At 28.1% G+C, this 26615-nt stretch overlaps 1 protein-coding gene across 8 annotated transcripts in view; it reads right to left on the reverse strand.

Annotated features, from left to right (window-relative positions):
• cora (erythrocyte membrane protein band 4.1 like coracle) overlaps positions 1-26615 on the reverse strand; it is a 67114-nt gene that overhangs the window by 19112 nt on the left and 21387 nt on the right. Inside the window, exons 2-16 of one of the 8 annotated variants that reach the window (XM_087169415.1) lie at positions 24033-24227; positions 22259-22363; positions 20348-20390; positions 19140-19157; positions 18195-18270; positions 15258-15302; positions 14979-15152; positions 13629-13869; positions 12128-12225; positions 9993-10186; positions 9732-9913; positions 6862-6990; positions 2993-3475; positions 1151-1351; positions 12-281 (exon numbers count right to left, since the gene is read on the reverse strand). In XM_087169415.1, coding sequence (XP_087025541.1) covers positions 12-281; positions 1151-1351; positions 2993-3475; positions 6862-6990; positions 9732-9913; positions 9993-10186; positions 12128-12225; positions 13629-13869; positions 14979-15152; positions 15258-15302; positions 18195-18270; positions 19140-19157; positions 20348-20390; positions 22259-22363; positions 24033-24218 — 2445 coding nt within the window. In that variant the 5' untranslated portion in view covers positions 24219-24227. The remainder of the gene's footprint in view (positions 1-11; positions 282-1150; positions 1352-2992; positions 3476-6861; positions 6991-9731; positions 9914-9992; positions 10187-12127; positions 12226-13628; positions 13870-14978; positions 15153-15257; positions 15303-18194; positions 18271-19139; positions 19158-20347; positions 20391-22258; positions 22364-24032; positions 24228-26615) is intronic. The other 7 variants (XM_087169420.1, XM_087169417.1, XM_087169416.1 and 4 more) reach the window with 7 other exon arrangements.

The raw sequence follows: 26615 nt of genomic DNA on the forward strand, positions 1-26615 counted from the left end.
AAGATAATTACAGTGATTGTTTCTACTGTGCGTGTTTTGCTAGATACAGATGAGGTGTTGAGGATGTCTTCTCCCAGTAAAGATGTGTCCAGAGGAGGAGGTAGGGGTGAGGGGTTGGAGGAGCGACCGAAAGAGTTGAGTCCAGGCGATTGGGGGACGTCTGTTGAGTAAAATACTTTGCAAGTTTCTGTCTCCACAACTGGCACATAGGTGGTGCTTTGAGGACTACATGGCTTGCTGTTAGGATTATACACCACAGACTCCGTCTTCACAATAGCAGACTAATAATAGAAAGAAATAAAAAATGTAATGGAAACATAGCCAGATTTTTCAACAAATATAAGCAAATTTTAAGTACTTTTTAAGCACTCAAAAAATATTTTTAATTACTTTCCAAAAAAAAAAAAAAATCATTATTAGGATCTGTGCAGGAATAAAAATTATTTTTTTCTATTGTTTAAAGTTCTTAATTTAGAAACATAAAATCAATTAAATTTAGAAACATTTTCAAAAACTTTACATAATCATGATAAAATAACTAGTTCCTGATAAATATTGCAGAGAGAATTGTGAAAAATCATGAATTTTTTTTTCGTAATTTAGAAAGAGAATAGGCACGTGAAAGAAAAAAATCTCTTTTTAAAAGATAGAAGAAAAAAAAGCACTTTTTACAAACCCCAAATAAAAAGAGCACCTTTAAGGGCTTTTAAAAAAACGTAAATCAACACTTTTTAAAAACACTCCGTACCCTGCTAGTTATACCAACTGTAAGCAAAGAGTTAATTATTTCATTTCTGAATTCGCATTTTTAAAAACTGTTCTGGCAATAGTTATTAAGAAAACAGCTACTTGTTGTTTACTGACAATACCTTTTTCAAATTTTTTTCAATATTTTGATTCTAACGTAATTAGCATTTTGTTTTTCTGAGTAGTAAGGCCTAGTTTATATATACTTGCTGCATAGTGTCTAACCTTAAGAAAAATGTTTATAAAAAAGAGCAAAAGCACAATTTTTTGCATGAATAATATATACAGAGCAAAATTTTATGAATGAAATTAGAAAATGCTTCTAATCAATTAAAAATATATTTTGTAACCTGAGTAAAAATGGGAAAATTTCCTAATTCGCAATGAGTAAAATAAACAATACCTGTAACTCTTCAATAGGACAGGCAATAATTTTTGTACTTTTAGAAACTTGCTGTTGAACAGTTTTTTGTTCACTAGTGGTACTGGTTTTTTTCGTAATGCATTTTTCGGGAGAAGTTGGATCATTGGCAGTACTTTCAGTTGTGGTAATAGTTGTGAAAGTAGATGTAGATTCTGATACTATAGGTTGTGTTACAATGGACTAAATAAAAGAAAATTGAACAAAATAAAAGAAATTAATATTTTAAACCAAAAATAACTATAAATGTAATTTCAAAAATTATAAGATTATTATACTAATAAACAAAACATTTTGAAAATACGCCAATGATTCGTCATACAAAATTAATTTCTTCAAGGCATGGATTCGTAAAATTTCTTAAAAAGCTGACACATACCTTATTTTTTAGATATAAACATCTAATCTGATCCTTTAAAAAAAAACAAATGACATGCAGACTATTATTTTTGGACAAGCGAATGACATATTAAAGGAAATAACAAAAATCAAGTTATTATTCAATTTTGTTTTTTTATTAATATTTTTTAAAAATTCTATTCAATGATAGACCAGTTGAATTTAGCTTTAATAAATGTTAAAAAAAAACTGCCTAACATATGCAATTAAAATAGTACAGTACAAAGTAAGCACTTGGGCTTTGTTAAATAATTGAATCCTCAAATGTTGTTTTGGTAACAGAACCGTATTAGTTTTGAATGGTGGCAAATTGATTTGAGGCTGTTATCTATACATCTTCACAAAGAATCCACTGTTTTATTTTTTAGTCATGAACTCAATCATGAGAAAGGGTGTGAAAAAAAACAGCTAAAAATACTTATAGACTCAAATCACGCTTTCTTTCACAAAAAGAAAACATTTTAATTAATTATATAGTTAAAGTTTTTTAACAATGAGAGCCCAACAACTTGCATTTTATGAAGAAAAAAAAAACATAATATTTTGTGCGGGGTTTAGTTTGCTATAATTCTAACAATATTCAATATAAAAAATTCAATTTTTAAGTAATATGAAAATTATTATTTTAAAATTTGAAAAAAAGATTGTTAAAAATTTAACCAGATATGGGTATTTAAATTAGCACTTTTAGAGGAAAATATTATAAAAATTTTTCCTATAATTTTGCAAATAATTGTACAGTAGGGAACCGATTATCCGGGACCATCGCTATTCCGGATAACTGATTTTTCCGGTTTTCTGAATCGCTACAAAAAGCCGTTTTTTTTATTGTTAAACCCAACTAAAAAAAAAAAAATATTAGGAAATAATCTTAAAAAGAAGAAAAAATGATGAAGTAATACAGTAATGATTATTTCTAAAATGATGGTATGGTAAACATCTTTCAAAAAAGAAAGAAAAATCCTAAAATCTTATGAGGAAAAAAATTTTTTTTTTAAAAATGGTGGGAAAATTTATCGAATTTCGTTCCGGTATTTTGGTTTTCTGATTTCCGGATAACGAGTTCTGTACTGTATTTGGTAATTAATGATGAAAGTTCGATTTGCAAATCTTGAAAATTTCTAGCAAAGAAAATTAATCAAATTTTTTACTAACAAAAAAGTATCTTAATGGGCTTTTAAAAATGAAAATCAAAAATAAGCATCTTTAAGTACTTTTTAAAATGCTACACCCCTTGTATAACTAATGCATAAATTTTATTTTTTTCATAGAATTAAGTTGATTTGAAATGAATGAATAACCCAATATTTATTTGGCAGTATTGAGCTTTACTCATAAAATTAATTTAAGTTTATTTGAAAAGAACCTATAACTAATAAACTATATCCTACAAACTACTCATAGTAAATAAACACAAATCTTAACTGATTTCAGCAGTACTTCTTCGTTCACGAGTACCTGCGAGGGATCGAGCGACTGCACGTGGTAAGGTTCGTCTATAACTGAACAGTTAGCTTTTATGGTTATCTTTCGCGGCCCTTTCTGCACAATGGGAGAGGCAGCTCTCGAGATGTCTCTGTCGCTCGGGCTATCGACTTCGTATTCGTTCAGACTACCTTCGGAAGATGCTATGGATTCACGAGATTCGGAGTGGCTTTCCTTAGCAGCTGTGAAATTTTTTATGCCATTTTGAGGAAAAGAAATGCTTTTATTCGAAATCTGTTGGGGTGACTCAGCTGATGATTTGGAATCATTGTGGAACGATAAGTAGGATTGAATTTCTTCCTGTGTTAAGTGCTTACATCCAGATGGTGAGTTGATATTAGAAGTTCCTTGTTCCGTAGGCAATTGTTTCAAGCTTTTATTCAGAGGCCAAAAGTTTTGATAAGGTTCTATCTTAGGTGATATCTTGTGTTTTTTTTCCCCATAAATGTTCCACGTGCAACAGAGGTACAAAACACACACAGGCAACAACAAACATGCAAAATTCAGGCAAAAGGGTGATTTCAGAGAAGAACATGCAAATAAATACAAAGAAAATGTTTTAGAAAAAATGAGAGAAAATGTGTTTCAAAAGAAAATAGCAGAGGAACGGCTCAGGGCTGCATGAATATCATGTTTTGCTCATCAAGTGGTTGCCATCGTTATTTGATTGTTCCTGATTACTGAGAAATTTCTCGATGTACAGAGAAATCTGTGGACAAATGTTCTTTATGGTCAGGCTGTAAACTTAATTGCAGTGCAACTTGTTTAACCCTTTGAGCTGTGATTCTCAACCTTTTTTTGTCGCGGCACACTTTTAACAATTTTGAAATTTTACAGCACACAAAGAAACATATAAGATTAAAAGTTGTTTACTTACTTCTAATACCTGAGTAAAATATTTTATGATAATAATTTTGTCTGTAAAATAAAATATGTACAACAAAAACATGTTTATTAAGAGATTAATTAGTCCTTTCGACTTGTACAGTTCTTATTTTGCCTTCTTTCCTTTGCATTGCTTAATAGTTGTTTTGTTTTTTAGTAGTAATAAACAGTTTTTTTGCTAGTTCTCAATAGTTAGCTCGCTTTTTATCCTTATTAATTGTCAGTTTCTTTTTACATTAATTGTCATACTTTGTGATTCCTCGTTAACTTGTTTTGTTTTTTTTGTTGCTAATTATCAATTGTTAATTTGTTTTTATAACTATTAACTGCATAGCTTATTTTAATTGTTAACTTTTATTCCTTTTTTTAATTTAATATTTAGCTTGCTTTCTTTTGTTAATTACAGGGTATCTGCTGCATTTTAGATTTTCAAATTCATGCCTTTCCATGACTAATTCCAAGAATTTTTCGTAACTTAACAAAGTTACAATTTTCTCCAACAAAAACACGACAATAAATTTAAAAAAGCATTATAATAAAATTAATTGAAGTGATAAGTTTAACCAAAACTATTTTTCTCTGCATCTTCATATTTATAGATTTTAAATTTTAGAAACACAGTAAAGAAAGAGTTGAAGCAATAAAATAACTGAAAAAAATACAAAAGCAAATAATTTTTTCGTCTTTTTTTCTACAGAATTATGTTTGAAAATACTTTTCTTGTTCGGAAAGGAAGGAAATAAATACTCCTAATTTTTCTGTTCTCATTTTGGAATTTAAAAAAAACGCCAAAGACTGGCTTGCTACAGCCAGAATTTGTAACTGATAAAATCGATTTTGTGGTGGAGGTGGTCAGGTCAATTCCATTTTAAAAATTATATTTTTCGGCAACCTAAATCTATGACTTTCCATGATTAATAAAGCTATAGTAAATGAAATAGCTGAAATATCATCCTTAACTTTGACCATTTTTCAATAGACAAAACTAGGAAACAAAATTCTCAGTATTTTCCCAGTTTGAAAAAAAAAAAAACTCAAACTTTCCTGCATTTTCCCTGTTATATTAGGTGATTTCTAAATTCCCTGAATTTTCTGTGGAGAAATTTCATCCCTGCAAAACTAAAATAACTAATAATATAATTATGTAAAGAAAAAGAACTAGTTATTTTGCAGATAATAACCACTAAGGAGAAAAAGTTTTTGATTGTTTTTGTGTGTGAAATTTAGAAAACTATTGTAATTGTCCTTGCTCTCTTCCCCCCCCCCCCCAAAAAAAAAATTTCTTTTTTGCAACACTTATAAAATTTTCCAATTTTTTTAAAACTATAAAAATAAATATGAGCAACATTCCACCTCAAACAAAACATATATCTGCAGCCCTGTTCTTAACCAAATAAAGTTATATAATAATGTAGATAAGTTAAATAATTAATTCAGAAAGTATTATGAATAGCATAATGTTATTTTATTAATTCATTACAATTTGAATATTTTTAACTTGTTAATCACTATTAATTAGCTTATTACTCAACAATTTTTCCATAGAAATTAGTGCAATATTTTAAAAAATTGTATTACTCATTTTATACACCGCAGTGTTTATAATAAGTTGTGCAAAATTTAAGCATAAATTTATTTATTAAATGAAAACCATTGTATACATTTAAGAGGGCAAGGTTACTGATTGAAATTCTTATCATGGTTAATGTTTCAATTTACGCATTTGTCCAAGTTAAAATTTAGAAGTAAAAATTATAAATTAGAACAGATTGAACATGAATAAACAAATTAACTAACAGCATATTTCTACTAAAACACAATTATATTGAATTATATTAAAGTGGGAAAAAATGAGGGACAAATTAATTTTGTTCTTGACTATTTTTCAAACTCTATATGTAAAATACTAGTTGAAGCATTTTCAATTAACCACATTTAATTTAATTAATTTATAATGTATAAGTTATTTCAGTGTAAATGAACAAAACATAGTGTAAGCATAAAGGATTTGAAAGAACATTTGAAACACTTCAACAAGTACTAATTGCAATATCATAAATAAACAGAAAATAAACCAGTTGACACATTTTTAAACAAAAATAAATAAAGATACACATCAAACATAACATAAAACACCCCTACTTTTCAAACAAAGTACGATAAAGCTAAAATCATGCACTAACATTAAACACACAAATAAATGTATTAAACAAATAGGGTGTTATAGTCTAAAGCAGCAATTTTTTATTTATAGAGCGATTCACAATTATATTTGCAGAGAAACATTATTCTATATTAGTTATCAGCAATAAACTTACATACTTAGAAACTGATAATAAAAATCCAGTTATTTATGCAATAAAAATACTTTGGTAATTATGATAATTATACGCTTAGTAGAATAGTTTTAACCTTATTTCCATAATTATGCTAGGGATAACAAAACGGAATTCTGGAGAAGAAAAAAAAATCTTGTTATGGAATAAAAATCCTATCACAGAATTGGGTAACGTTTCGAATATAAAAAAATAGCACAGAAAAATGTTGCACATTTGCATACTCTGATCTGATTCTCACCCTTCGGTTACCCAGAAAATTTTCCCTGCCTAAATTTTTTTTTAAAAAGTACTCTCATTTAAAACATAATTAATATTACTTTTTTTACAATAGTTTTTACAGGTTTATGAGTAATTAAATACAGATGTACTTGATTACAATATAGTTTTAAATTTCACATTTCAGTAAAAACAGGAAATTATTTAAAATTATAAAAATTTGAAATTATAGAATTTATAATACAATAAAAATTATATATAATTATAATGTACTATTTGTATAAGTGCAAAAATTAAATGTTCACAGCTTACACTGGCAATAATTAGATAAGTAATTGATTATTTAAAAATGAATAGGATATGAAATACCTCAGAAATGGTTTTAATATTTTCCTCAGGATTCAAACGCATTTTACCATTAAGGGCAGGTTCTGGAGATTGCTGATTGGATCGAAAATGATCCAGGTTAGGCAAAACTGGTATTCCACCATGTGGTCGCTATATATATAAAAAAAGAAGCATACATTTTACTCATGCAGCTTAATTCAGAGTTTTAGCTTTGAAGTGTCTAAGAAAATGTTGCAAAATATAAGCACTGTCAGACCCCGACTTAAGAAATTCTTAGAAACCGAAAATATTATTCGCTAAATCGAGGATAATTCACAATATCAGGAGCAAAACTTTTAAAAAAATTGACTAACCTTAAATCGTAATTAAAAATTGACTAACCTTCAAAAAGTGTTTTTTCGACACCATGAACCGAAGAAATTTACATCTTGTTGCATAAGGTAAGTTTCACAGTTTCCAAAGCATCAGAAAAAGTAACAGTTTTCACTGGAGATTCATAATCATAGATTTCTATATCAGAGTCGTTATTCATTGTTTCCTACCTCTACTTCATTAACTTCATAAAATTTGTTAAAATACAAAATTTGTTAAATAGGGAATTTATTAACCCCTTAACTGCCGAGTAAAATTTACGTGATTCACTCTCCAGTGCCACCGTTTTTCGCTCAAGTGAACTTTCTTAAGCGGTGTTTTGGTGGGGTAAAATGATGCACGCGTTGCAACTTAAAAACAGTTTACTTTTACAAGACAAAAAGGAAAGAAAGAAAATACAAAATTTAATAATAATATACAAAATTAAATAATAAAAATAAAAATAATAAATTAAATAATAAAAATACAATATAAAAGATGTTAAAACTTAGCTGTTGTATGATAAATCCTGAAACATGGTTGTACACATAAACCAACATCACATTCATTGCACTGATAGCGGGATTCACGACGAATTTTTTTCTTGAACAAACAGCACATTTTCGCGATGCATTTGAAGACGTTGATGGATAGAATAAAAAGCGCCAAATACACACGGGAAATAAAATCGAAAAAAGAATAAACCCGACCTTACTCAAAATGAGACAAGCAAACGATTAATACGATATCACTTTTCCATAACATCCTTTTCCCATTCCCCCTCCTCCGAAATTAGTAATATATTTGCAAAGCAAACACTTTCAAGGTCATTTTACTGCATTCTGAAGTAGGGGTGTAGTTCTATTTATAGCAGCGCAATGCAAAGCATCGTACTTCGGGAAAGCGTATATATACGCCTGCGGCAGTTAACACATCGTCTGGCCGAGACGTATATATACGCCCGCGGCAGTTAAGGGGTTCAACCGGGATTCGATTGTAAAAATAGAACATTTTAAATAGTCATATTCATTTTAACCAGGATAATTCTGCCATCCAATTTTTTTACATTCTCAACATATTTTTCTCCAACATAAAAAATTATATTAAACAATTTATTATCTCTATGTGGCTATAAAACTATTAAGAGAAAACAAATTGCACAACATTATAATCTATATTTTAGCAATGTTTGTAATATTTCAGTCATTTGCCCGCAGAGATGCCAACTTTCCAAACTAGCTATCAGTAACCAAAAGTATAACACAAAAATATATACAGATAGTGTTTACCAATCAATTAGTAGAGTTTTTAAATACTACTTAAATAGTAATCAGCAAAATTTTTAAAACTAAGTAGATAAGTGAGGAAAACATTTCAAACAGATTATGGAATCTCTCATAAATTGTCTTTTTAATTACTCAATCCTAATCATAATTATGAAGTTCTAATTACAAATAAATCATAGTAGTTGCCATATCTGTTTTCCCATGTTTTAACACATGCAGGATGTAACTCATCATCCAAATACCTTTACTTTTTTGCATGATTCTAAATTGTACATAATTATTTTACTGTGTTTGCAATTTTTATCTGATATTAAATCTGAATTCAATTCAATCCATAATATTTTATTCAATGGGTAGTTATCATGGAACAATATTAAACTATGATTGTTTGAGCAGTATTAAATTTTATTTTCGTAATTTTTTTTTTTTTTTTTTTTAAAGAATACAAGAATGTTACAGTTGTTAATAATCTGGGTAGCTGCTGACTGGAAGAAATAGCTGAGATTGTTGGTAAAAACAAATGTATTATTAAATAGTTTACAGTTGAGATTACATTAGGATCGTATATATATATATATATATAATATGCAGGATATGGGAAAAAAATGTATTTCTTCATAAGTCTTGTCCCGTATTGGACTGGTCGTGCCGAGTAGAACTCCAAGGTCAGGCATTCGGTTAAGCAGGTCGGTGACCACTTTGATCAGCCTGTGTAGGGACCGAAGGTATGCGGTATCAGTCCTCGTTAAACTGTTCCACCATGAAGTACTCGACTTCTCGAGCAGATCGTCGGGCTACCAAAGCAGGGGAGCCATCCTCAACAGAGGATAAAAATTGCGATGGCATGTCTTCAGATCATCCTCAGGGATATTTCCCAGACCGTCACCAATAGCCCACTGTGCAGCTCTAGAGTGACGTACATAAAATACCTACCTAATTCAAAAGTCCGATTCTTAAACCATGTTAATATTTAATACTAAAACAAACTAATCCAAATTAATTGAATACTTTGAGATTATAGCATAGGAAAAATTCAAACATTAATTCCTTCATCACATCTTTCTTTATCAAGTTTTTATTACAGGAAAGGTTTAACACAGGTTTAAATTACAGGAAAGTTAAATAGTTTTCTTTTTACGACTGTAAGTTAATTTTTATTTTGACTAACATCGGGAAAATTTTATTATGGGTTTTAAGTTGGTATATAGACCAATGATTCGAACCTTTCTGTTAACTGGTTGAGATATTAGTTACCTTATCATAGGATTGCATAAATTCTGGCGTCGACTCGTATGCTTGTATGAAATCTGCAGGAGGAAGAATCGGCCTCTCTTTCCTGAAGGAGTCTCCGACTGGACTTCGAATGGGGTGGGCCAAAGTGTGTCGTTTGTTCTCAGTCCTGGACTCAGACATAGTTCGATTTCTGTAACCCAAAGCTACAGAAGAATGATAAATTTTGTCATGGTACGATTTTTTGTTTTCTAAAAAGATAAAATACTTAAAACAAGAGCTTACCTGACATTCCTCCATCCATACTTCTAGAGGTAAATCTCTTATTGCTCATGGTGCGCTCAAAATGAGGAGGTGGTCGATCAATGAGTGCACTAGCCATACGTGTTTGATACTGTGTACGACCAGAATATCTGAATTTGGACCCAAAGCGAGGTAAGAACAGGTTTGGTTTAGGAGGAGGTTCTGGCATCATCAACCTTCAATTGAGAGGGAAAAAAACAGAGCATGTATAATAAAAATTTATAAAACAGGGTTTCCACAAATTTTACTTTAACTCCAAAAATCAGGGAAAATTTAAATTTTTTTTTTACAAAAACCTGGAATATTCCTGTATTATAGCTGGAAAATTACAAGTCTTAAAATTGTCAGTAACAGTAATCAGTTACTGAGATTCGAGTTAAATAATTCTAACATCGATTGCAATTATTTTTTATAAAAATTTCCCATTTTAGTTCCCTTCCTCATTTAATAATATCTTTTTACACAGAATATCTAATATTTCACATTACAAATAAAAGAATCAAAGTTTTCTGATGAAAATATGGTCTTGATTTTCATTGAAATTTACCTGGAGTACCTAGAAAAGACAGGGAATTTTTTTTCTGAAATTGAGTGGGAACCCTGATAAAAGCATAAATAAAGCAAGTGAACTACAACTGTAGTAATTCCATTCTAAATGGGGATCTAAATTTCTGAAATTTGGATGTGAAGTATAACTCAGAAAATTTATTTCAACGAGGAAAAATCAATCTAAGTTTATGTAACAAGCATGTGTTTTTAAAACTGAAACTGTAGATGAAAAATGCATTAAGTTACATTATTTCTTCTAAAGATCATTTGGGGGAGATTTTTTTAAAACAAAAATGTTTTTTTCTATTGTACTACATTTCAAGTTGCAATTATATATGTTGCATAGACTAGAAATTCAAATTTGTGCAATTTTGAACTAATTATGGTACCTTTGGGTTGAAGATTAATAGCTAATTTATTTTTAAACAAAAATACAGGCTACTTTTTAATTTCCCAGCCTATTTCTTTCTATTAATATCCTTCATATATTATAGATACATAAATAGAGTAGCAAGCGCTAATTAAATTACTCTATGTATCAACCATGATTACATTATATTTAAAACTTTTCTCATAGTATTTTTATACCATTCAAAAAAGTTTTTCCTTATGTTAGTAATATAAATTATAGTTTTTTTTTTGTTTTTTCATTACTATAAGACATATATAAATAATTAAGAAAAGCTTGTTTTTTTTCCTTTGTGAATAAAAAAAGGTTTTTAAAAAAAGTCACATTTTCACATTATACTTCTTTAGGTTTAACCTTGTTTTTCTCATTACAATCAACTAACTGTCTTTCATAAGAAATAAAATGTTTAAGAGGGGTTTTAAAAAGAAAAATGTTTACATTTTTTTCTGTGTTGATATGCATTTATAATACCTTAATTAAATATACATCAAAAGAAAATTAATATTGATAAAAAATAAAGTTAAGAAATTTTTTTTATGTAAGTAATGATACTGTTTATCAAATGTATATTGATGATATGTGCAATCAAATGATTGCACGTTGAGGTAAAATAGCAGAAGATAACATAAAAATTTGAAATCAAAACAAAATATATTTTTCTAAGGATAAATATTTTCAAGGGGCAAATTAAAGAACATTGAAATACCATCTTTTTGAATTAATATTAACTCAGGAATATTGAAAATGTTAATGATTGAACTCAGGAACATTGAATGGTTAAGATACTCTGGGAATCAATAGTCACAATTAATTTTAAAAAAAAAATTTCTTAATTATGCTACTAATTTGTATTAAAGTGCTTGTTATTAAAATGCTTTTAATAATGTCTACATTTAATAATGTCTACATTTAATAATGTCTACATTTATTTATTTTCATTTCAAATGTAACTAAAAAAAAATTTTTTTTACTATGTTTTATTACCAATAATAAAACAAATCTTAGTGATTAAACTTCAGAAAAATTATAATGATAGTAGTAAAAACTGAAATAATCTGTAAAAAGTCATAGATAAATCTTTTTCTAACTGAAAATGGCCTATTCATAAACTAATTTTAAAAAAAGGCAGAATAGCAGAGCAGAAATTTCAAACTATTACCTGAAGAAAGTGTGATGTTCAACACAAACTTTCCAAAGTCTTTTTGAAGCACGATGACTGGGTAGTTTGAAACCAATAGTACTTTCAAACTGCTCAAACTAAATATAAAAGATATATTCAATCAATCATCCATGTGATGATTAATATAAAAATATGAAATTAATTAACAAGGAACAAAATTACACAGATAAATTGCAAAATCACAGATAAATTATAAATTTAAACGGGACGCATTGTCTAAGGGGACACTGTGTCCCCTGATGAAGTGCTGTTTCTGCTGACATACACATTTTTAGAGTTTCGTTTTTCTTGTTTTTGGTTTCTAACTTTTTATTTAAATTTTTTTTAAAAATTGATTATATTCTAAAATTATTTTTGTGTTTGTACAAATATTGATTGTCTATGTGAAAACATAATTGGTTATACCTCTGTCTGTCAGCATTTTTAACTATAATAAAAAATTATAAATTTTTTTTAAGTATATATAAGATGGTCCCCGCACCAATTAAATTTATCGGATGGAGCCAATGGAAATAACTTAAATATATTTTGTAACATGTCAGTAGAATTTTTGAGTGATAGACCTGGGAATCTACTCAGAGGTCTGTCTAGGTTTCTTTAAATGGTACCTATTTTGTGAAAATTTAGAAATAATTTGTGAAAATTTGAATTTATGTTAACAAATCAACAGAAAAGATAGTAAAATAAAAAAATATTTTCAAAAATTGTAACTACAAAAAAAAAATTCTTTAATGACCGGTAAATTTCTAGATACAATATTTTTTCCATATGCTCAAAAGAATTTTGCTACTGGAAAATTTTGGGCTTAAAATTGTATCCAAATTTAAAAATCATTGTCCTTTCAAGTCGTGTGGGAAGCGAATTCTTCTACTATGTCATAATAGCAAACCACGGGTGGGTTGCATTGCAAATCGAAATGCGTATTTAACTCCAAATTTATAGTTTTTGAGTGGACACAACAAAAAAATTTAAAAAAAGCAGGAGGGATTTTAGAACTTGCTTTTTTAAAAGTATTTTGTGAAACCATAATTTTTCTTTAAGTTGGATTTGTGAAGGTACCGTTTAATGGTAGTAAATTTGCCCTGGACAGACTACTGCTACTAATTTCAAAAACAATCTAAATGGGTAGTATTAACATTATAAGAAAAGCATTAGTGATGAGAAAGTTAAAACAAACAGAAAAAAGAAAGGTGAGGGAACAATAAACAAGGTTAAACTTAATTAGGAAAGATTAAAAGTATATAAAATATTAAATTAAGTAACTCTACGAGTATCAAAAAATTTAGTGCAAACAGCCATTTCAATATTATAGGTAAGCATCATTGATCAAGTGTCACAACAGAGAATGATGCACTAGACATACAAATAGAGCCTTTTTTCACATTAAAAAAAATTAATATTAATGAAAATAGTGAAACCTGAAGAAACATGAGAATGCTAAAAACAATCTAAATAAATAATAAAATGAACAAGTGCTCACCTCACCAGGACGAATTTTGATGTAGAAATTGTTACGTTTGTATGAAATTTTCAGTATCTTAGGCCAAGCGAATCGATTGATTCTCAGCCGATCCCTGAACACAAGTAATCCCGAAGCACAGACACCTAACATAATTTCGACACCTTCCGAGTCTTTAGCATCGTGAAGATCCACTCCGTACATGGCTAGTTTTTTGGCATTTTCTAAATAATGTAATTCTGACTCAGCTGGAGTTTGTCCCCTGAAATTAAGAAGATAAACTATTAAGACAATGCCAAACAATTGCATGAATATTGAAAGAAAAAGCAATACAATGAATGTTTCTTTCAACTAGCCGGGGTGATTGCGAGCCCAACTCAAAGATCCTGAAAATGTCCTGATGAGTAAAATCATTAATGACACATTTCAAAAAATTTATGTCTTCATAAATTTAAATCATTGATATTTTCAAAACGTGAAATTCTAAATAAATTATATACAGTATAATTTATATTATTAATAAGTTTACTTTTATCTCTAATCACATTTATTATTCTACCAGAAAAAATATTTACAAATGAAAGAGATGCACCAAGCATAAATTCAAGTAGTTCTAATATTTTTAAATAAAATATACAATAATTTTTATGCCTAAATGTGATCGATGATTTTTGTTTATGTTTTGTTTAATCCAATATATATTCAAAAGTTATTGTAAGTATTAGTAGTGCTTTTTTTTGCTAATTTTTTCTTACTTTTTTGCTTTTATACACATTGTTTACAAAAAATGATAACAAATGTTAGTAAATAATAAGACATGATAAATAATTCAGGCAATTAAAAAAAACTTTTTAAAAAAAATTCGAAACAGCAAAATTCCCTTTAAAATGGAGGATTCAGTAGAGATTTTGCTTACAGTAGCTCATAATTTTCTGATAACTGTGTGATAACAGTTTTACACAATAAAATATAGAATCATCGTTGATGAATGAATTATCGTCATCTTGCTCAGGGTGTGTAGCCAAATTTTTCAACAAAAAATAAGCACCTCTTAAGCACTCAAAAAATATTTCTAAGCACTATATACATTAACAAACTGCAAAATAACGAAATGGATTGTGGTCGAATTAATTGTGAAAATGTTGAATAGATCAATGTGAAAAGCACACTTTTGCATAATACATGGCGAAAAAGACGTGGAAAAAAAAAATCTCCTCTTTGAAAATGGAAAATTAAGCACTTTTTAAAAACACCCAATGAAAAAAGCACCTTTAAGGGGTTTAAAAAACGGAAATAAGCACCTTTAAGCATTTTTTAAAAACGCTACGTACCATGTTGCATATTACTTTGTTCAAATGTTTTGATTATTACCTGTGCTGTCGATGGAGAACAGCAACTTTTTCCTCGAGCTCTGGAGTTTGATTGGGGGCAAAGCGAAAATCGGACAGGTAGTTGTCTGCGTGTTCTTCAGGGTCGTAGTCTCCGAGCTCTGATTGCACGAGATAGGATCCTAGGAGTGCGTAAGTTATAAATGAACATGGAAGTCTGCAACGAATCAGGCACAGCAAGGTTGAAGGAGGGAATAAAAAATGACAGACTAAACAGAAATAATTTTTAGATTCAATCTAAAACAAATTTTTTTCAACTCACTTTCCAGACAGAATATCATTCCGAAGTTGCAAACACAATAGGTACCTAGAATAGAAACAATGATTAGTTTAATCACAATCAGTTAGTAATTACAAAACTTTCATTTTTTCCTCCAATTGCAAAAGGAAAGTGACAAACTCTTACAGATTTATTCTGAAAAGAAAAATGTTCGATTTAAAAAGAAATATCATTGTTATATTATTTATCAGTCATTAGGTACTACTTAGTATAGAGTGACTTCACTAAATACAGGAAACTACGTGCACTTTGGACCCAGGACTTTCAAATTACCATGTCCTTTTTAAATAAAAGCATGTCCCTTCTTAAAATAACATAAATTTTTTAGAAACATTCTAAATTTCAAAAAATTATAAATTCTACATGAAGTAAAACAATTCAACACTTCAAAAATTTATAAAAATAAATTAATTAATTAAAAATAAAAACAAACGGGAAAAGTTGATGGAAAGGTGGTTTTGAAAATGGGGGGGGGGAAACTCACAAAAAATTATCTGTGATATTGAGTACAAGATTAATTCTCTATCTATTAATCAATCAAATAACATGAGCATTTTATAAGTATTCCTTCTATTAATAGACACAACAACGGATTTTAAAAAAAGAGAAGAGTTAGTTTTGAAATCAAACTTTTTATTAGAACTGATCAAACATTTGCATTGAGGAAATGCAGGTATGTAATTTGGTAATCAAAATCACTTTTTTTCTTCTTTTAGTTTGTTCAGAGAAAAGTTTTTTTCAGAGGCGCAGAAAATTCTCACAGCCTTATATATTCTCAGAACTTTTTTGTTGTTGTTAATATTTTAACCAACTTTTGAATAAACTAGCATGTGTTAAAAATTATATGAAATCAAAATATATTGGAATAGTAGTAATATATACAACTATACTTATGGAATTAAAGGTAATTAATGAACAAAATAATATATTAAGTTATTAGTGTTTAATTTAATACAACAGAAAATATTATTTTCCTTTTTAGAAAGTAGGTTGATAAAGCTTTAAAAATGCATATTTTAATATTTAAATGATAACTTACATATCTTACTGGTACAAAAATTAAATTTTTAAGTTAGCAAGAAGATTTAAAAATTGGTTGGAAATTTTTTTTTTTTTTTAATAACACTAAAAATTATCCCAATGGATCTATTTTACAAGAGCTTTGTTTATTGAATCAGGTATATTCCGCACTACTGGTTTGGTTTAGCTCTGCCTACATAAATCTCTGCAGGCATAACTTTTTTTTGACGGAGAACCAGCGAATGTTGTCCCAATTTTTTTTTACCCTCCCACTATGGTTTACGCTAATTTGACATGCAATAATAGCACATAAGTGAAATCACTGGCACACTATATTAAGGTTTTGACATAACTATACAACACTTTTTATTACTTGTTTAATTCAAATTTTCTATCAGGGTACGCAGCCAGATTTTTCAACAAAAAATAAGCACTTTTTAAGTACTCAGAAAATATTTTTAATCACTTTCCAAAAAAAAATTTATAATTAGGATCTGTGCAGTTATAAAAATCATTTTTTTGTATCATTTAAAGTTCTTAATTTATGAACTTTTATGTTCATAAATTAAGAACTTTAAATGATACAAAAAAAAAATTTTTATAACTGCACAGATCTTAATTATAATTTTTTTTTTGTTTTGGTTGTTGTTGTTGAAAAATATTTTCAATCAGTAAAATCAATAAAATTCAAAAATATTTTCACAAACTTCACATAATCATGATAAAATAACTAGTTTCTCATAAATATTGCAAAGAAAATTGTGAAAATCATGCATTTTTTGTAATTTAGAAAAACAATGAATACAGCAAAGAAAAAAAATATTTTTAAAAGATAGAAAATTAAGTTACTTTTTACAAACCCCAAATAAAAAAAAGCACCTTTAAGAGCTTTTAAAAATGTAAATCAAAAATAAGCTTTTTAAAAATGCTACACACCCAGTCTATGGTGTAAGCTTTTAAAATGAAATCAGGAAGACAAAATATTCTATATAAGGCATATTTAAGTTTCATCTTTTATAATAGTATAGTTTAAAAAGTATCTAATAAAATAATTTTTTATTATTTAATCAACTTAAAATAAATTTTTCAACAAAGGATATTTTTTGAACAGCATTCAATAAGTAAATTTAAATACTTTTTTAAAAATCTAAAATGTTCATTGAATGATAATTTAAAGAATTTGACAAATCTGTTTAAAGAAAAATTTGTGTGATGAATACTTTCAATGCATAATAAACTAAATGTAAATTCCTTTTTTTAAAAAAAAAAAAAATTCTCTAGTTCTCTTAAATTTAACTTTTGTTAATTTTCTATTTTTTGAATCAATATTAACTTTTAACATTCAATCAGCAAGATTAAATAGAAAATACCATTTTAGGACAAGTTCTTTAAAACAGTAATTAATGTGAAATATTAGGCTACGCGCAAACAGCTTTTTCGCTCGTCAATGAAATCGATGCCTCACAAAAACAAATTGAAAGAAATTTAATCCCACCACAAAATTTGTAGGCTACAAGTCGTTTGTGGTTGCTCCCTTTTACATGGTAGACTATACAGGATGGGGGATGGGACTGTGAGAGGACCATCCATAGGGTTAGCAAAGGAGATAAGGATTGATAAATTTATGAGGAATTAAAATGCAGAAAGCCTTATCCTAACAATTTGTTCTTTAGGAATGTAACATTTCTTTCAATTTGTTTTTGTGGGGTATCGATTTCATTGAGGAAGGAAAAAGCTGTTTGCACATAGCCTCTCAAATTATAGTCATTATAAAGACCAGTTTCTGGAAAAGTATTTATTTTGTAGAGCTTGAATGACTCAAGTGTATTTTTTGACAAAATAAGTAAGGGAATTGTTAATAAAATATATTCAAGAGAGAAAATTCTAAATTTTGCATACCTAGTTATGTCTTCTTGCAATTGAGAAGGATCTGGTGGATAAAATTTAACTTCAAAGCTAAATTCCCAAGGACCTCCTAAACAGGGCATAAAAATGATGCTTCAGAAAAATAAAATATGCATAACACAAATAATGAAGGAATTATGAACCAATAGAACAGCTGAAAATGCAAGTGGAGTGGGGAAAAACAATCTGATAGACTTTGCAACATTGACATAATATAAATTTTATCCAAACTATTTCACAATAAATGAAGAATTTCACATACAAGGTATTTTAAGAGTTTTATACAATTAATAATGGAAAAAAAGCTGTAAGGTTTGTAAAATAATAAAAATGTTATACAAAATATTGCAGAGTATGACAAATATTCAACACACAAAGAATATTCAACAATCATTAAAAGAATCTAGTAGACTTTGAAAATAAAAAGAAATGTTACATAAACTATTGTATAATAAAGAATATTTCACACAAATAATATTTTTTTAAAAAAACATTGGATAGAGTTTGCAAAAATAGAAATATTATTCAATATTATAGAAACGATTGCAATCTTTTCCATTCGTAATTAATACTAATGAGCTTGAATAGAAAAAAATTATTATGCACATCATATCTTAAAATTCATGACTTTTAATTAAAAAAGTCTCAATTTTAAAAAGTCTGGAATTATTAAAAAATATATATAATACCAATTGATATAGAAAAACTGTAATTATTACAAAAAAATTATTCACTTGAGTGGTCATTTAAAAGACAAGAATTTTTTTTTTTTACTTTTTTGAGCAAGAAATAAGAGCTGTTAAAATATTTGTTTTTATATATTTTGGGGATCTTGAAATCAGAAAAAAATATAAACCTAAATTCAGGTGAAACAAGCAAAATCAGATACAATTTAAAGCTATGCTACAGCATAGTAAGAAAAATAAATTTGTTACTTGCCTTTATAAAACTTCAGTTCTGCATGAAAGGAAAAAAATGCAAATAGTTTTAAAAAAAAGAATCAGAAAGGAAATAAATGAAACAACTAAATTTATTTGAATGAAAACTTTTAAACCTAATTAGTTTTTACTAAATTTCAATTTCCACCAATACTCTCTAGTTTAACTCTCTACATGTTATTCTTAGCATTTTTAGAACTTTTAAAACTGGTTTTTCACCATCATAAAACTAGGTTTTTGTCTGCCTATGTTGGAAAACTATAGTAGGAAATGGAAAAGTAGTTAATGGCAGATAACTTTCAGTATAATATATCCAGGGATAGTATAATATATTCAGTATAACATAGTATGTTAGAGGAATTTCTTCAATGACTACAAATTTTTTCATTTAGCAGTGCATGGTTCCCTGGACTGCTAAAACATCCAGTCTTGAGGCTGCTTTTAAAAAACTCTTTAATGAAAAGAAATAATAAATTTTAGTGAATAATGACTACTATAATCTTATAACAACAGAAATATAATTAAACTGCCTTGATTATTCTTGCTAATGCTCACTATGCTAAAAATGAAAATGGTACAAAACTGCAATATCAAAAAAGTCCATTGTTTTTTTTAAAAATGAAATTAATTTTTCAATACATTAAAAAGCTGTATTGTTTGGGGTTTATAAATAGGACGAAAATTGAAAATTATTCATTTATTATAATAATTTTTATCAAATTAAAAAAGAATCTTGCCAAATAAATTTGATGCTTTCTTGTTTTTTTAAATAAAGAAAAAAAAATTTGTGGATATTTTTAATATTTTTTTCACTTTTAAAGTCTAATTTTTTTCAACAAAAAATTATAGTGAATTATAGAAAAATAAGAAATTATAATTACTTAACTAATTTATTGATTAAAGAGAATTAATCATAACACCATTAATATATAAATTTGAGAGTGCTATGGAAATAAAATTACTCTTTACTTCAATGGCACTCAGCTGTAGCATATTAATTTAACTAGCAAAAGAGCCTAAAATAAGCGACTATTCAAAAAAATTATTTTCTATTTACTCATTTGTCTTACTGATAAGATTTATAAAAATATATTAAATAAAAATACTACATTAAATAAAAAATGTATTAAACAAAAAATATATTAAACAAAAACTTTATTAAATAGAAAATATTTTAAATATAAATACATTAAATAAAATGCTACTTGCCTCTGACTTGCTTTGAAATTCTTTTTTCATAATTCAACCAATTCTGTTAAAAATACAAAAATGTTAAAAAATTTTATAAATTGGTTATTATACAATGATAACATGTGCATAAAAGTTTGTTTGAAATTTTTTTTAAAGAATAAACGGAAGATTTGGTGTATTCTCAGTCATTTAAAAAGCTCCTCATACTTTTCAAGGACAATTTTTAAAAAAATTAAATATTATATCCTAATTCATTAATTGAAATATTTTTTTTTTCATAATAAATCGACACAGGACACATTTGTAATTTGTCCCCACAAAAATTTTATTAACTTAGACGAGCAAAGCTTGATACAATAATAATCAGTACAGAAAACAATAATAATACAGTCGAACCTCATTAAGGTGAACACGTTTAACATGATTTTTTTTAAAGAGAACTAATTTCCGATCCCCCGTCTAATTGAATACGCATATAATGCTTCAAAGTACTTTTAACGTGAACTCGAATTTCATTACTCTTGGAAAAACTTTTACTTTGAATGTGGACTGAAAATTTATTTCCTCTCTTACCAGTAAGAAAATTGATCATTCACAATTTTATATCAACAAGGGAACGCATTTCAATGATTTGTTGTAGTTTTAATAATTAGTTTATGCTTGGTTATATTAGTTGAATATGTTGAAAGGAGGTGACATTGCAGAACACAATACAAGCCTTTTTGTATTCTTAATAAGACTAGAATTTTCTTTACCTCATTGGGGGAGGGAGATACCTGTTAAGTATGTTTCCAAGAGAAATGACCATCCATATTAATCCTTGATTGATCCAATTATTTTGTTAATAACCCTCTCTAACTGGTGCAATAAAAGAAGTTTACTTTTTGAATTTTGTCTAATAATATATTTTTCTTCCTTTCTAAGCTTATAACATTTATAACTTTGTTTTATTTTTTTTTAAGTAATAAGTTGTAATTATTATGAAAATATGTTAAACAGTTATTAATTTACATATTCATATTAGAAATTTACACTTAGAAAACACAAATAGATATAATAAAGAATGTCTGCATATTGTATGATTTTCATAGAAAAAATCTGCACCGATAATGTGAACTACTTTAAACGTGAACAAATTTTCTGTCCTCCCTCAAATTCATGTTAACAAGGTTTGACTGTATTTATAAAGTACTCCACAAAGAACAGCAAGTTAACGCAAGTTTAATATTTGCAGATCCCCCTCACTAGTTCATTCTTAAATAAACTGGTTTTAAATAATTTAAATACCTTTTTACCCTTCCCAAATTCAATTATGATTGAGTAATGATTAGTCCTACATCAGAAATGTTTATGGAGAAATCTTCAGAGGAAGGTATTGACCCACATTGGACTGTCTGGCCAACTATGATGATGAGTGGTTAGTCCTTCCAATATAAATAATAATTCGTGATTAGTGTTTCAGTGATTAATTTTTCAGTGGTGAAATGCTAAAAATTCCAATATACTTTTTTTTCTTTTAAGAATAACATGAAGTGTTATAGAAACATCTGTTTGGAACTGCATTTGGCTTAGAATTCTGTAGCTTATAACCATTTTAAAACAGAATTGTTTCTAATTAATTTAAATTTACAACATAATTAAAACAACAAAAGGGGCTAGTTAAACAATTCTTTTGAATTAACTACAATATCCGGGATGGAAAGAGTGATTAAGGATGTGTGACTAGTTTTGGTATTTTGTGTCAAACTTTCCTGCAGTGTAACAGCAGCAAGAAATGACATTGCACACAGAAATTCTATTTTTCAACAAGCTTTAAAAGAACAAAAAAATTTCAATGCATAAAAAAAATACAGAAATAAGCAAATTTAGCAATACATAAAAAAATTTTATGACTATGATGAATTTGATAAAAATTTTAAATTTACTCACCCTACTTCCATCCGGATCCCGAAATGTTATTCCAAAATAGTCTTTTTCTAATAAATTCAAATGGTCTGCAATTAGTAAAGCTAACTCCAAACCTCTGGAAGTTCTCTAAAATCAAAGAATTAACATTTTGAAAAAGGAAAAATTATGAGGATATTCATTTTAAAACATTTTCATAAGCATGTATTTAATCAAATAAGCAAATTCATTTCAAAGTGCATTTTTGCAAGAATATTATTCCACATTAAGGACAAAACATGCATGTTTCAATAAGGAAATGGAATAACCATTATCATATCATTACGAAAATATTTTAAATCATTCTTGAAAGATTCTGGTATTGTGTAAGATCATTTAAATTTGCTACTCACTTTATAGATTTTGTTTTGTTCTGTATTTTCTGTTTTTTGCTTGATATGTTTTATTTCCCAAATATTTTTTACTTAATCTGTTCTATTTTCGTTTAGTTATTTTTTTAGCGCTCCCCACACTATTGTATTAATATATTTCGCTTTGGCTATATTAATGCAATATCAGAAAGCACTCTTTTATGCGGATATAATTGTGTGAGCTGATGAAGAGATTATATCTTTTCATTATTTTGCTTTCTGGCTTTATAATATTTTTTTTAAATATTTTATTGTTCTTCTCTTTTCATTAATCTTTATCATTTTCCATGTTTCCTCTATATTTTTAACATATATATATACAACAAAATAAATGAATACAAGAAAACAAGAAGAAAGTTAAGAAAAATAATAAGTTTCATTTATTGCGCATAAGCAGCAAGCAAACAGAACTCATTAGATAAGTTCAAAATGAAGATAAAACAAAGGAAAATTATAGACATATGGAAAAAAAAGGGGGGAATAATAATGAAAAAAAATAACAACTGATTTTAAAAAAAAGAAGAAAAAAAAAGGATGACATTTTTTTTTAAAAAAAACCGGAAAATAGAAGATATAATCTTTTCATCAGCCCACACGATTATATCCGCAACAAAGAGTGCCTTCTGATATTGTATCAATATAGCCAAAGCAAAATATATTAATACAATAGTGTGAGGAGCACTGAAATTTTTTTTTTACAAAAATTACAACAAATAAAATATAACACAATAAGTAAAAATAACACGTAAAAACAAAAAATAAAATAAAAAGAAAAAACAGTATAAAACAAAATCTATAAAGCGAGTAGCAAAATCAGATGTACTTACATGAACGGGAGATTTTTCAAGAATGATTTAAAAATATTTTCGCAACAAGATTGCCAGATCACAAAATATGAAAACAAAAGCGCAAATTGAGTGTAACTAATTCCTCTAGTACGAATTTTATATTTAATCTGTACGAATTTCAATTTATTTACGAATAATAATTTGAGTAATGATTTGCAAAATTCGAAAGAGGAAATAGTGCATTTTTCCGCCTACAAAATGCAAGAATATCGCCTATAATATTGGAATTAAAAAAATATTATTTACGATTAAAACTTTTTATAAATTTTTATTCTATACTTTCGTCTGTAAACATAACGTTTCTGTTACTTTAAATTAGTAATTGTTATAATTAAAAGTATCTTAAAGCCAAATATCAGTGCTAGGGAAGTTTGTCACAGAAAGCCTGAAAAAATTCTGCCAAAGGTACTATCTGATGCTACGCTTAATTTTATACTCTGCACAATAAGTAGAAATATCTGACTAACAAAACTATAATTAATGAGTCACGAGAAGAAGAAAAAAAAATGAGAGTTTTTAAATGGTGAATAAAATACCAACATCGAGGTCGCTCTCAAAATCTGTTCCATCCAGCATCCTAACTCTGCACTGTATTTTCTTGGAACGATTCACACTTTTAGTTCGCTTCTTGTGAATTTCATAGTGTGGTTCATAGTCATTGATGACGATTCCACTCTCTGTGATGGGAAGGGAGGTGTCCATGGGATTGCTGCGAATATCCACCATGCTGAAGGCCTAAAGTAAAGAAGAAAATAAACCATTGGTGCAAATGCCAGAAATTCAATCACACACAATTAAGTCCATTAAAAAATATCTACACTTTACTTAAAGTGGGTTTTCACTTATTCAGAAAAGATTAATTATTTAGTGGAGGAAATTTTTCTAAAAAATTACTGAATAAGATATTAAAAAAATAATAATAATATTTGTTTATATCTTCTACTTTTATGAAATACTTAAAAACAACTTAGCATCTCTTTTTCTCTGTTAAAAAAAAATAACAAATATTTAAAAAAAAACTAAAACAGTGGCACTAAATTTTGTTATAAATAGGGTTTCGCATCAGCAATGAAAATGGAGTGGTCTATCTTTTCCTATAAGATCTATCTCTTCATGACGCTAACAGAAGTGGCTTTTCCGAACCAAGAAAATGACATTGACTAAAGATAAAATCATTTGCAAAAAATCATGCACCTTCGGTGAAAATTTTGAAGTCAACGCAGGCAAACTTCATCAACGACCATTTTACGATGCAACGGAGAGGTTTCACTGTTCTTAGAAAAACTCTTACCAGGGGTCTGTCCAGACATTTTGTGAAAGTTCCGTTTTTGTAAAATTGTGAAAAAATTACTCGTAATTTGTTCATATAAAATAAACGTTAAGCCACATTCTTTCAAACAGGGTCCGCTTTTGTGAATTTGTGCAAATGGGCCCGTTATTGCAAAAAAAACTTTTTCAAGGAGTTTTTAAATTTGTAAAGACATACAAGATTATGCTCAACACTGTAAAATCATAATTAAAAAAGTAAAATTTTAAAAAATAAACAGCAATTGCAGCTTCTAAATTTGCGATGCAACATATAAATATTTGGCATTTAGCCTATACTGCTGTACGCAGAATATTCATTTCGAACGAATAAAGGAAGAAGCGTCTGTGGAAGACAAAATTTAGTTCCTTTACATCTGTCTTTCTTTCCCCTCCCCCCCTTCCTGGGAAGGGTATATTCGATTAAATAAAACAATAATGAAGATAAACAAATTTTTGAAGGGTCCGATTAAAAGAAAAATTATTTTGTGAAGGGTCCGTTTTTAAGTTAAAATATTTTGTGAAGGGTCCGTTTTTATGAAAAGATATTTTGTGAAGGGTCCGTTAACGGACCCAAATTTCTTCTAAACAGATCCCTGCTTACCATTATTAAACTTCCTTTCTCTCTCTCTCTCTCAAAGAAAAAAAAAAGCTATTACGTGGTATTTGATTTGATAATTTCAGAAATCGTTTATTATTCATCAGGGTGCGTGGTCAAATCTTTCAAGAAAAAATAAGCACACTTTAAGTACCTTTCAAGCACTCGAAAAATATTTTTAAGCACTATGTACATCAATAATTGCAAAATAATTTTCAAAGACTTAGCATGATTATGATAAAATAACTAGCTTCTGACAAAGAACTCTTTTCTTGATTATATTAGCCATTATAAAATGATCAAGAGAATTTTTCGGTTCGATATCAGAGGGTGGAAAATGAAGCCTGAAATTGAGAATATATTGTAAAATGCAGCAGAGTTGCACATGAGAGTGCAAGAATCTCACTGAACCCAGCTCAGTGACGCGCATTTGGATTCCCTGGTATTTCATCAAACCTGTAAAATGATTGGCGCTTTCATACGCTATGGACCGATTGTACACTGAAATGGGGTGGAATAAATTGTGAAAACGTTTAATAAAACAATGTGAAAAGCACGCTTCTGCATAATGCGTGGCAAAAATTGACATAGTAAAGAAAAAAATATCATTTTCGAAAAGAGAAAAGTAAGTACTTTTTAAAATCACCCAATCAAAAAAGCACCTTTAAGGACTTTTTAAAAACGCTACGCACCATATCTAATTTTTCATGTCTGTACTTTTTAGAGTAATATTTTAAAATATATTTTTCTACGTTTTAGAACATATTTAATTCTGAACTTGTTATCTCGAAAACGTGCTATCTCGAAATTCTTTATCGTCCCTTCAATTCTGAGACATCGAGAATATATTGTATTTTAAGTCATTTAGTGCTTACATTAGTTCAAACAACATTTTAAAGCACTTGGGGTGCAAAGAATTAAAGAACAAAAAAAAGCAAACGATCGTAAACACTTTTCAGATTACAGACTATAATATCTTCTTTTTCCTGATGAATTGGTAATGGACATTCGAAACCCCGTTTGGCACTGAAAGGAAAAGAGTGCATTATAACCCTGCATTTTTAATCATCCATCATCACAGGTACACCTGCCGTATGCGATGACCATAAAAATCACTCTTCGCCCCAGGAATCGAACATGCCAACGCCCAATTCTGGAAGATCGCCTTCAAGAAATGGAAGACATTAATTCGGAAGACCATCTAAGACACGCCACAAGAC

Source organism: Parasteatoda tepidariorum, chromosome 8, assembly GCF_982258835.1.
Source record: "Parasteatoda tepidariorum strain Cologne lab strain chromosome 8, Ptep-v5.0, whole genome shotgun sequence".
NCBI lineage: Eukaryota > Metazoa > Arthropoda > Arachnida > Araneae > Theridiidae > Parasteatoda > Parasteatoda tepidariorum.